Source organism: Ornithodoros turicata, chromosome 7 (assembly GCF_037126465.1).
Source record: "Ornithodoros turicata isolate Travis chromosome 7, ASM3712646v1, whole genome shotgun sequence".
In the NCBI taxonomy this organism is placed as follows: domain Eukaryota; kingdom Metazoa; phylum Arthropoda; class Arachnida; order Ixodida; family Argasidae; genus Ornithodoros; species Ornithodoros turicata.
The window spans coordinates 25,873,937-25,886,410 of NC_088207.1; the positions used below are offsets into that span (position 1 = coordinate 25,873,937).

At 43.7% G+C, this 12,474-nt stretch overlaps 1 protein-coding gene and 1 long non-coding RNA gene across 6 annotated transcripts in view; one reads left to right on the forward strand and one right to left on the reverse strand.

Moving 5' to 3' along the window:
* Window positions 1-12,474, reverse strand: part of LOC135400702 (endonuclease III-like protein 1) — a 29,107-nt gene that overhangs the window by 6,067 nt on the left and 10,566 nt on the right. The window contains exons 1-4 of one of the 5 annotated variants that reach the window (XM_064632558.1): window positions 5,368-5,467; window positions 4,074-4,545; window positions 1,954-2,124; window positions 11-276 (exon numbers count right to left, since the gene is read on the reverse strand). In XM_064632558.1, the coding sequence (XP_064488628.1) occupies window positions 11-276; window positions 1,954-2,124; window positions 4,074-4,442 (806 nt within the window). In that variant the 5' untranslated portion in view covers window positions 4,443-4,545; window positions 5,368-5,467. Of the gene's footprint in view, window positions 1-10; window positions 277-1,953; window positions 2,125-4,073; window positions 4,546-4,734; window positions 4,920-5,054; window positions 5,178-5,367; window positions 5,468-12,474 lie in introns of those variants that run through there. The other 4 variants (XM_064632557.1, XM_064632556.1, XM_064632560.1 and 1 more) reach the window with 4 other exon arrangements.
* Window positions 5,416-7,378, forward strand: LOC135400704 (uncharacterized). The gene is made up of 2 exons (XR_010424634.1): window positions 5,416-5,609; window positions 6,177-7,378. It is a non-coding gene; the product is annotated as an uncharacterized LOC135400704 (long non-coding RNA).

Genomic DNA, 12,474 nt, shown 5'->3' on the forward strand with positions numbered 1-12,474 from the left:
AGACGCATACCTTGGTAACCATTCTTCGAGAGCCTTCCGCGTCTGCTCCGGGTTTTTGGTGGGGGCAGGCATCCATTGCAGACGGTTTGCGATGCGGTGCACGTGTGTGTCCACACCGATGCCTACGGTCTTCTTCCACGCGCATGACATGGCCAAGTAGGCCATCTTTGGTCCCACTCCTGGCAAACGGCAGAGCTCGTCCACCGTACTTGGAATGTCACCCTCGTACTTCTCCAGCAGTACCTCAGCGGTCTTTTTCAGGTGTTTGGCTTTGTTCTGCATCAGGATAACCGCAAATGTGATGATCATGACTGTGGGGTACACCACAACCCTGTTGCCATCGCAAGAAATTGTGGCTTGTGCTCCAACGCAAAGTGCTTGAAGATCACGATTTACTAATTGGATGCAGTTACCCTGACACAAACATACCAGGAACGGGATTAATCTGTTGCGTCGTTCGTGATTGCAAAAGAAACTGCAACGCACGCCTTCCCTCTCCTCCTTAAGGAGCTCGAAGAGGCCTCGGACTGGTCTTTTCAAACAATCCCTCGTGATGACTGGAGATATCATTTGCGGAGACCAATGAGAGCACGCTCTATGCATAGTTCGCATTTTGAAGGGTCTTTTCTTTCAAAGACCTCCTAAGGCTCAGCCATCATTTTATGTGGGATGTAAAACAGTTTATGGCCGGGGCTTCAACATTTCACAAAAACATTTGTAAATCAACAGGGCGTGTGGAGTAACCTACGGGTATAACAACAGAGAAAACACGGGGACTACGCAACAGTGATCCATTCACAAACGTGACCATTAATGGCCATAGCACAGCACGGAAAACTGTTTAATACAACGGACTGCTCCATCCATTTCTCACTGCCAATTCGTATTGCAAAAGAGTGCTAACTCCTGCGAACTATAGTTTCATACTATAGTTAAGGCCCCGGGTTTTCCGCAAAATATCGCGGAATTCTTCGTTTGGCACAGAATTTCACGGAATCCCTTATTTTTAGGGTGTGCGGATATTAGAGTTCTCGAATTCGAATCAAATATCAATCACTCTAAGTATTTCATTCGCAAATCGAATACCCAATATTCGGGTTTCCGGATATCCGACTTGTATTCGCAGAATATGTACGACGCCTCCCGAAAGTGGGCTTTTACGCATAAATCACGAACGACGCAACGGATGAATCCAGTTCCTTTTGTGCTGGCATCAAGGTAACGGCATCTTTCATCCCGCGAGGAGAAATTTTTGCACTTTAAGGTTCAACCTGGTAGAACCCATTTTTTTACTCCTCAATTTGCATCACTCTCACTTTGAAGTTCCGCCAATCTTGCAGGCGCAGGTAAACATGAGATACTTCCCACTCAGCACTGCCTCTCATCATCTCATGTGTCTTTTCCATTGTTTCCCTCCTCTACCCCGAAAGCAGGCCCTTTCACATGATATCACCAGACTTTACGCCATTTTACGGCTGCTCGCATAAAACCCTATTTTTACACTCCCCGCTATTTTTTTTTCTTTCAAATTTCGTGTCAACACTGAGAAGAAACTGTGGCCATGAGTGGCGTACACACGTGGACAGATACAGAGAGGACAGCTGGAAGGAGTGGAGGATTGGGGGGGGGGGGTTAGCATGCGTCCTGGGCCGCCTTCGTGGGGAACTGTGCAGACATTCGTCAGGAAAGTCTGCCGAAAACCCGGCGGAAAACCTCAGACAGCACAGCCTGTGCCGGGATTCGAGCCCACGTCACCTCCCAGTCCCTGCGTCGAAACGCGGTCGTCCTAACCACTATGCCACGGGAGCTGGTGCTCCCCCATTTGGATAGAACATGAACCTCTACAACACAAAGGTCTAGCTAAACTCCTAACAATACAAGGGCCCCATGATAAATGGGGTAAGTGTGTGTCCTTGAAAAGTGCTCAGTGAAGTACCTCGTCCAGCCACCTACTTTATAGAAGCTAACAGGGTAGATGACACCTTCCAATTTGTTCAAGTCCGCAGCTGCAATGTATTCTGGAGTGAGGCCGAGCCCGCAAAGCCGTTTCACAGCTGCATGCGTCACCTCATCCTTTGTTTGGCTTGACAGCATCAGCGACACTAGCATTTGGTACCTCATCACCTGCAACCAACAGATTTTAATTAGTAATGTCCCGCATCTTTTGATCATGCGAAAAGTATGAGGGGCATCCAGAAAAAGTAAGTTCGGCAAGTTCGTTTGTCCACTGACGGGTCACATATGCCAGTCTGAGATACGTGAGAATAACAGTGTTGACGTGTCCTTCTTCACATTTAAAATGTTGAAGGCAACAGAGTAGCCCGCCACCTGTTGTATTTCCTGCGCGTGGTCGAAGCGACAGTTCTCAGATAGTCTGTGAGAACAAACGACAAGATCGTTTCATCGTGGGTAGTGTTTTCTCAAAGGTGACAAAGAGGATGAACACTACGTGAAGGGAGCTGTGATATGATGGATTAAAGTTTAATAATCTGGAGTTCTTCATACCTCGTGTTCTTCACTACTGACCGAGTGGACTGTGTATTTATACGTTTTTGCCTTCATCACCCATAGTTCAATTCTGTAACAGATGGCATCATTCTACAATGCAAGGCAGAGCTGTGACAGATGCCTCAACAGCGGTACTAATTGTGTAGAAATGCAATTGAAAGTGATATATGGGACCAAGTGAAAATAAGACATTTTGAAAACATCTTTGTTTAGTAGCGAATCAGAACCTAATTCCTCTACAGCCCTTGTACCTATCTGTTGTGGAAACCCCATTGTGTCTCACTAACACAATGCCTAATAAACCCTATCTGACTTGAAAGATTGTGAAGGCCTCACAGCAATGGTATTAGAAGATAAGGACTGGAGGAGAGAAGGACACACCCCACACGTGCCTCATCCCCTATTTAATGCATCCAAGTTGGGCAGGGTGTCGACTTACAAGGCAGATTTTCACAGAACCTGCAGTTTCTTTTGTGCGAATTATGTTTACTTCAAGTAACGTCTTTTTAGGTACCAAGAGAAATGTGTGTGTTTATACGGTGCTGTTCGTTAGTAAAGAACGGAACCCAAGAGACAAGCAGACAAACACGAAGAAGTTCTCAAAGTTCCCGCCTCCCTTGGGTGCTGTTCCTTATTAATCATCACGCACCAGTTAGTCTGCACCCTCTCCCTTTTGCTGTTTCTGTTCTTCGTCTGTGGTGCGCATTACTTGATTTACTACTACAAGTTACGTTACTGAATTACAACAAATATGTGGCATAATGGAGTTGTATCTGCAAGCAATACTGGAACTGCTGGATTCTGACAGCGAAGATAACTTTGACGACATATATATATGTTTCCTTGCGTGTGCCTTCGTAAGGGAAGACGCCAATCGTATTCCAAGTTGTTACAAAAGTGTGGTGAGTAGGTACCATTATCCTTCCGCAAAACAAACCCGTCGGGGCTTAAAACCGTGGTGAGGCCGTTCTCCACATCGTCTGCTCAACATTGGATGACACTGGATTACTCATGTTGCGCTTCCTATCCAGCGCTACACCGTTACAAAACGAATACGAGAGCGCTACACTGCCTGAACTGGTGTAGAGAGCGTAGCAAAATCGAAGAGACCTTATATTTGTTATTCGCACACTGACAGGTTTTTGGGCCATGTTAATTGTCACGTGACTGCTCCTTTAAAGAATGCCAGTTGATGAAATCGGAGGGTGTGCTTTTTGAATCCCACTGCTGATGCCAACCTTTTGATCAAAGTATGCAACTGGGGTTTGCGAGGCTGGAGTGCTGTGTTGGTCCATCTACGTTTCATTGCCCAGGCTATTACTACTTTGTCCAACAAATTGGTGTCATTCTGAAGTGTGTGTAGCATGTGCCATGCTATTCCACTTGCTTCTGTATCCAGAAATCTCCGGATGAACAAATCCTTCAAACCTGAGCACACCACCCCTGTGGCGACAGACCTCCGATGCCACTGAGTATGTAACGAGTATGTAAGTATGCTAATTAAAGTGGTGAACGCAGAAATGGAAATACTACACACCATCGGATACTTCATAAAAGGGACACACCTTGTCTGGTGCAGTTTCGTCGTGGCACTTCTCACAGCCCATTGTGTCAACAGGAGCATCTTTGTCTTGCCTCATTTTTCGTATGTTGTCTAAAGCCTCTTCCCAGTAGTCGGGCTTCCATGAGAAATAACTGGACGTCTGATCGTTTGACAGTGGCTTAGGTCCATCACAATAGGCTACTTTAACGGGGGCAGATCTTTTCTTCCTTGAAACCTTTCCTGTTACGTGCTTATCCTGTTCGTGCTTTTCGCTTCCAGCTTCTTGTGGAACTGGCGCTCTTTTTAGGTTTTTCTTGGCTGTTGTAGTAGACTTTTCTACAGCAGATGGTGTGTCCTGGGCTTTCCTAGATCTCAGACGTGTTTTGATCATGGTACTGTTGGTCAGGGGCCACTGAAGTAGCCCTAGCAAGAACTTAGATTTCCTTTTGCAGCATTCACAACCTAGCCACAACACTTTGATCGTGCTCAGATTTCTGGAACGAGAAGAAAAATTCCAGAGAAGAGATATTTAGAAGGAGCCGCCTCAACTAGCACTTATAGCACAAAAAAAAAAAGAAAGAAAAGAAAACATGCACAATGAATCCTCCATTTCTGTCTGTACGTCAAAAACACAAGTTTTCACAGCCAAATGAACCACGTGCTATGGCACTACAACTACGTACTTTCCCGGAGCAATGTGCATAAATGTATATCACGGTCGAGTGCGCAAACATTCAACAGATTGAAGAACGCGAAACCCCACACCTAAACATGCCACAACCTAAATTACCGCCGCCAAACGCGGGCTGAACCACTGGCAGCAACATCACGACCTTTTCCATATTCGCGTTGCCCCTGGCGGCAGAATGTCGAACGTCGTGTCTTTCCCCCCAATAATGGTGACGCTTTACGAACTGGCACGTACGTTGCGTGGGAAAGGAGCAAGAGAAGATTGGAAGAAGAATGCGGAAAGAGTGAAAGCGTATTGTACTCATTACCAGACCTCAAACGTCCGCGTAACCTTGAAACCGATTATCTCCCCACAATGAACATGACAGTCGCCCGCAGGTGTGTTCATGGCGATGTTTTCCGCTCAAAAATGGCGGACTCAAGGGCTGGGCATGCGCATACGCGTTGTCAGAAATGGTCCATTATGCAACACGATGGATGGATGGATAGTAGGGGCACCCCTGGCGGGCCTCTTTGTAACGAGGGTCCAGCAAACAGCGAACTGTGCGGACATGCCAATAAGTTTCCTGCATTTCAATTTCAATGCCCTTTCAATTTTCAATGTTTCTTTTCATTTGTGTCCCTACCTTTCTGTGGTTCATATTTGGCTTCCGGTTCATGTGGTGGCGCTGGCCTCTTCTCCGTTGACTTTGCTTGGTGACTGATCTCGATTGTAAAAGGCTGGATCGCGGATAGGGAGCGCGAGCGTGAAGAAACCGGCCGCCATCTTACTGTACCCACAACAGTCGCCGCAGCGATCATGGCAACTTCTTGCAATTACGGTCGTACCAACCGTACTGGCAAGGTTACAGGGCCTAAATTTATACAGGTGAGTCACTCTTTATCGAGGAATAAATAGGCATTCATTCTGTATATTTAGTTGACCATTATGAAGTGTTTTTTTGCCCAAAACGAGCACTGGATGCAGGTTGCTTGATCGCTCTTCCGACGTTCAATCGAGCACACTTGCATTTTACCCGGCGGCAAATACAGTTTGAGTGCATAATATACTTGAAAGAACACGTTACACTACACAGGTAGTGTTGTCATCAATATATGTGCGAGCACTCGAGCGCTTTTTTGCATGCATTGCTAGCATGGTACACGGTGTTCTCTGCGGAAGCGAGTGCCACATTCATTTCTTTGAATTACCTTCGCGCACAAGTTCGGTATTACGTCATAATGAGACCACGATTGTCACCTTTTTTCATGTATTGGTATTGTTTTGTTCCTTTTTTTTTATTTGTGACAAAGAATCCTACGTAACGGTGGTGTGGCGCGACTTGAATAACGCCTTTGTCTGAGCTGTATCGTCAGCTTGTTACGATAGTAATAATTTGTAGCGTGTCGTGCTATTTGAAGCAGTTTTTAAGGCAAAAGTGGTCTCTCAATACAGGTTTCGTCATGAGGGCTACCCAGTGAATAATCTGTGTAGTGTGATACGGCTGGGTGTACAGGTAAGTATCACGTTCCTCATCCACTGGTTTCTACTTTACAGGAAGGAACAACCTCAGTGCACGCACTGTGGTTAGCCTCTCTCAGTTTTGCATATTTTCTTACATGTTCACATCAGAAACACACCTTACACTTTAGGCTCCTTCACCCAGCAATATAATAATTAGAGATTATAATTCTTTTTAGAAGAGTTCCCCATATTCTTTTTAGAATAGTTTTTCATCTTTTTAATTTCTAGAAGATACAGGGATTGTAAACCATGTTTTAAACTGATGTTTTAACATTTGTCCAGCGCATTTATTAAACAACATATTCATTTTTAACTGGTTGCACCCAAACCAATGTTCTGATGTATTATTTCCTTTGTTGTCGATGCACCATAAAAATTGGAATAATAATCATCAATGCAGGTTACTTCACAGCTGCCTCGACATACTCAAGAAATGGGTGCAGAACCTGCGTAATGCCCACAAACTTTGACTACCACAGCACCTCCAGAAAGCAAAGGCATATGTGTCACATGGAATTTTTAAAGGCATTCCCACTATATAATACCTTGTATTAACTGTTGTAGATCTAAGCAGCCTCTACAGTACACTCTCAGAAATTAAAACTTGTCAGGGAACTGTGATAACTGTTTCAGTTAATAGGCATGCACATACGTATACGCTATAAGAAGAAAATTATTTATTGAGAATGCACTTCTCTGGCTACTCGTGTTGTTTACATCTACTGTTGATCACATTCATTTATCACATATATTCTTATATATTATTATTATATTATCACATATTCAATCACATTAAATTTAAAATTCAGCATATATGAGAAAATATCAGGAGGGAAGTTGCTATTCATTGCTCATTCCAACCTAAAATTGAGTGCTACAAATTTAGAGAGCGTACCTGACCATTGTCATGCCTAAAATATATATTGCCATTGTAGCAAGGTCACAAAACAATAAATGTAGTCTTTTGCGACCTCCCTGCACGTTCATTGTATCCTGAAACGCATAAGTGCAAGAAATAAATCTTGAACTTGAATAAACTTGACGTTGTATAAACTTGACATAAAATGTTGAATAATATAATGAATGATATAAAATATTGAATAAACTTGAACTCGTATATTCTCTTTACTCATCATCAGTGATCTTCATTACAAAAGCATATCGTGTTAGACTTTTTTGTTTGCGTTTCACAGACTCTGTACACGAGGGCCAAAATGACAAAATCACAACTGTTTCAAGCTCCAAATAGTCATGTTGTAATTTGAAGACCATACGTGGAGCTGCATTTTTTGGAACATGCTCCACATAACAAGCATGACAAAGTCAGCACTGGATAGCAGGACCCCGTCCCCAAGTAGCTTTTCTCACGCTGCAGTTATATTCAACAAAAGCATGTGAGTGCTGGAGAAGGACATTCAGTTTGGCACAACCGCGCCTGCAAATAATCAGAACAAATAAAGGAAGAAGCAAACAAACATAGAAGGGCTGTACTTCAAAAAGATATAAGTCCTGTGTCTCAAGGGGGTGTTACCACTTTCTAAGTAACTTATTTGATTAAGCTTACATCACTACCTGATTAACTGTCCTAACGAGTGTGATCTAATTGCGTGAAGTAATTATTTGGGCTGCTTCGGTGTGTCCATATTTGCGAGGCAAAGCACCGCTAAAAGACTCTTTCTAAGGCGATGCTTGATATAAATCATACTAAACGCATACACGGCTAAAACAACGGTTGTGATTCTACAGAACGATCCCTTTCTGCCATGCAAGTATATCCTTTCCCGGACCGTCCTTTATGGAACAATTTTTGTCCAGAACGCAGTACGGGATATTATATACATGGTTGTTGTTAACCTCAAGTCGTTTCTTATTGAAATATTGATTGGGAAACGTGCTGTAGTACAATCCCCAGCGCTGCACTGCAGTGACGCGGTCTAGTTTCGGAATGCAAAACATAACGTAACTAAGAATCGAACGGCAGTACACTTGTGAAACACTGTTAGGATACATCAGTATACTGGCACCTTACAAAATTGTGTGATGACAAACAACGACCAATGCTTGGAGCGCAATAAATACTCACAATCTATGTTGCCTCCCATTGTTTTCTATGGGCACACACAGCTAGCACATTAGGGCCCACCAACATGGCGGCCCGAAGGCGCGCCTCTCCCCCACGAGCCCCTCTCCCATGCGCGATCCAGCCTTTATACATAGAGATCAGTGCAACCAACGAACAAAGGAAACCAGAAAACCAGCGACAGCTCCCGAACGACCCCGTCGTTCAACCCTCCCTTCTAGACATTGTTTTGTCTAGTCTCTCGCTTGTGGTGCCCTATACAGGGTGTCCCAGCTAAGTGTATACAGATTTTTTAAAAATATATATAACACTTTTTCCGAGATGAAACCAATTGCAATATAGCATATGCTGAAGGGCACTCCCTAGGGGGACATTAGCAAAGTCCAAAGGCAATGTCTTAATTAACTTTCATTTAACTCGTTAATTATAAAAGCTACAAAGTTGTTCCAATGAGAACATCTGTTCCTTTCGGTCATCTGATATCGTAGCCGTTTCCAGAACAAAAATTCATTCGATAGATCGCCCGCAAAAAATTCGTGAAGGAACGCCATTTTTTTCTTTATTTTGTTCATTGCGCTTCTTAGAAGACGCGTCTTTCCTTCATCCCCAATGTGACAGGGGGAAGGAGCACAGTGCCGCCTCATGCGTCGAAGATGAGCTTTAACTTGCGGAAAGAAAACAAAAACAAATGTATCGGGGTGACTCTATCGGAACTGGCCTTATCTTGGGTTGCATGTTCTGTTTCCTTTTAATCTTTTTCGACGACGCGAGAGGCGATAGTGTGCTCTTTCTCTCTCTCACATTGGGGATGAAGGAAAGACGCGTCTTCTAAGAAGCGCAATGAACAAAATAAAGAAAAAAATGGCGTTCCTTCACGAATTTTTTGCGGGCGATCTATCGAACGGATTTTTGTTCTGGAAACGGCTACGATATCAGGTGACCGAAAGGAACATATGTTCTCATTGGAACAACTTTGTAGCTTTTATAATTAACGAGTTAATTAATGAAAGTTAATTAAGACATTGCCTTTTGGACTTTGCTAATGTCCCCCTAGGGAGTGCCCTTCAGCATATGCTATATTGCAATTGGTTTCATCTCGGAAAAAGTGTTATATATTTTAAAAAAAAATCTGTATACACTTAGCTGGGACACCCTGTATATTAGGATACCTGCCTAGGGTTGCCACCAGGCCGGTATTATACCGGCAGGGCCGGTTATTTGCTCGCTCTGCCGATTGCCGGTAGGAAGGTGATACCGGCAGCCGTTTGCCGGTATTTGTGGCTCAACACATTTCATAGGGGTTTTTACGGGGTTTTCCTTTCAACTTTCCACTACAGCTTGAATAAATCTGGAGCACAGACCCAACTCCGTAGTCACCAGTCATTTTCTTAGTTATTCATTATTATTATCATTGCTGTCTTGAGCGAGTACGCTCGTTCTTTCTTTTTCTCTTTCTGTATACTCTCCACCCCTCACCCACTTTCCCTTTCCCGTGAACATTTACTCCTTTCCCTCTATTCCACCTCCTCTCCCTCAGCCAGTATTTTGCACTCCGAAAGGTGGCAACCCTATACCTGCCCTGCTACAAAAGGGATGAAGCAAGCCTGAACCTGAACCTGAATGTTGGGTAGTAAGAGTGCATATCCTCGCTTGCTTTGACTACACGATTTGACTGCGTTGCGGCTATTTCTGCTCTACTTGGCCTTAGAAATATAGGAATAGCTAAAGTTGCTGATTGTTGTTATGACACGGTTTCTGAACCATGAACTTCCTGGACAAATTTTTGGACAAAGCGCTGTCAAAGGGTCAAGGATCTGTGAATGCGCATAATTCGGCTAGTGCTGAAGATCGTCGCAACGTGTGCTGACTTGGAAACATGCTAAAATCCATAGATTGAGAAGTTACCCGTCAAAAAGGACTCGTTACAAGTTAAGTTACCGTGTGAAAAATGTAACTAAGTTAATAACGAAGTTCTTCAGCCTGAAATGTAACTCGCAGTTACTGAGTTACTTAAAAAAAAAGAAGAGTTACTTCCGAGTTACTTGGGAGTTGGGAGACAAAATAGCATTACGAAAGTGCAGCGCGCGTGAGCAGTTGAGTTAGACCCTGAGTTGCCTGCGGAGGAGTGCAACACGCTTAGATCGTTTTCGTTTATGTCAAACAATAGACCTCTCCCTGCTTGTAAACAAATGACGTCATAGTGTTCGACAGCGCCACAAATTTGGCAGAATTGAACTACGCTCGAAGCTAGAGGTGAACAAGGTCGCACACGAAAGTCCCGCTTTTCTTTCAATGGGAGGCAGCGAACAAGTGCCCGTTCGTGAAACCCAGCCCTCTCCTTTTGATTTGTTTCGGTTCAGTCTGTCTACCAATGTCATGATGACGTTTCTCTGGTAGAGGTCTACTCGAACGCTTTGCATCTTACTCCTTGTGGGCGCACAATGGTTCAGCTTCATTTCAATGGCAGCGGTTCTTACTTCCTGAATAAAATACAGTCATTGATTGAATATCACGTTTTATGGTAAAAAAATGCCACGAAGGAACCGGAGAGAAAGCAAGAAAATATGTGAATGTGAGTGAAAAGCGAGTTAAAAGTAACTTGGAACTTAAGTTACTTTGGCAAAGTTACCTGAAAAAGGAACGGGTTCCTCTGAAAGTTACCACGGCGCAAAAGTACAGAGTTAAGTTACAAGTTACCAAAAAAAAAAAAAGGAACTTAGTTACAGTAACGAGTCCCTGACTTTTGCGAAATTCTATTTCCGCACGCACGTAATCTCAGTAGTTGTCGGTTTCCCCAATTGTTATGTTGTGGTCGAACGGTTATGGTATTGTTATGGTTGGGGGGTGGGGGTAGATATGTAGAGTTAAAACACGTGGAGAGGTAGGTCACAGCTACGTTGGTCACTGAGTTTGCATAAAGTATTCACAAACGGTACAGGTGATAATAAATTTAGATTACAATTGCCGTGGATACTGAGCTGGCGTTTCCTTTGCCTGGTGGCTCACTGGCATCAACGAAATTATGCCTCTGAGAGTTCATTGCACAACTTTAATAGTATACCTTGCAGAATACGTTTGAAACGAAAACGAAAATTCGAAAATGCAGAACTACACAGCAATTTTTAGACATTATTTCATTGAACAGTAGACATGACTGCACCTTTAGCTTAATAATTACGTGAGGTCTCTCTAGGTTGCCGTTTAGAAAGCCCTGTAATGAGAGGGGTGGATTTCTGCGTATTTTGCTGCACACTCAATAGTGAGTTTCAGTATAACGTACCCTGTCGCCTTTGCGCACGTAAGGTACAGCGTTGGTGGTTCGCACGCGCAACATACGGCTTTGCGCATTGCGCAAAACCAAGACGCTATCCCTTACGTATACGCAAAAGCGACAGCGTACGGTATGCTAAAACTCATGATCGTGTAGTACCGCAATTTCACCTCGCCCTCGTGTTCCCCAAGGAATGTATCAAAAGAGAACACCAACCCATCCGTCACAAACCAGGAAAACTAAAATCCCCCGCAAAAAATAAAAAAAAATGAGAGAAAGGAAACCGTAAAAACCAGCAACCGTAAAAATGTCAAACCCACGGAAGAAATTTGGAGTATTCGGCTCCTTTTTAATTTCGGCGATGTTTGCCTGGCTAGAGTCATGCCTATAGCAAGCTCGTCGCGTCTCATACATGTTACATTACAAAAAATTACGAACGCGCAGTGTAACTTTGTCTAACCTAGACCCACTAAATAAAGGTGCATTGTACTGGGCGATTGTAATAAGCTTCGCTTTAGTGGATACCATTTAGCGAGACAAATCTAACCGAAGGAAAGCAGGAGACCCGCCCCGAAGGTGCTACTCAAATGTAGTAGTATAGTAGTCGCGTCATATCCCTTTCGTGTCAGGGTTGGCTTTGGCACTTCGCCCAAGGCTTCGCCTTCACAGGAGTCGTGTCATTGCCTCTGGGACAAAAAATAAACAAAAAAATAAACGGAAAAACTCGAAAGTCTTAACACGTGGCTCGTAGAGGGCGCTCCAGCTGCTGGAGAAACTCTACTCTACTGCAAGGAGCGGATACGACTATACACCCCTCGTTCATTTTTCAGGTAACTTTGCCAAAGAAACTTGAGTTCCAAGTTACTTTTAACTCGCTT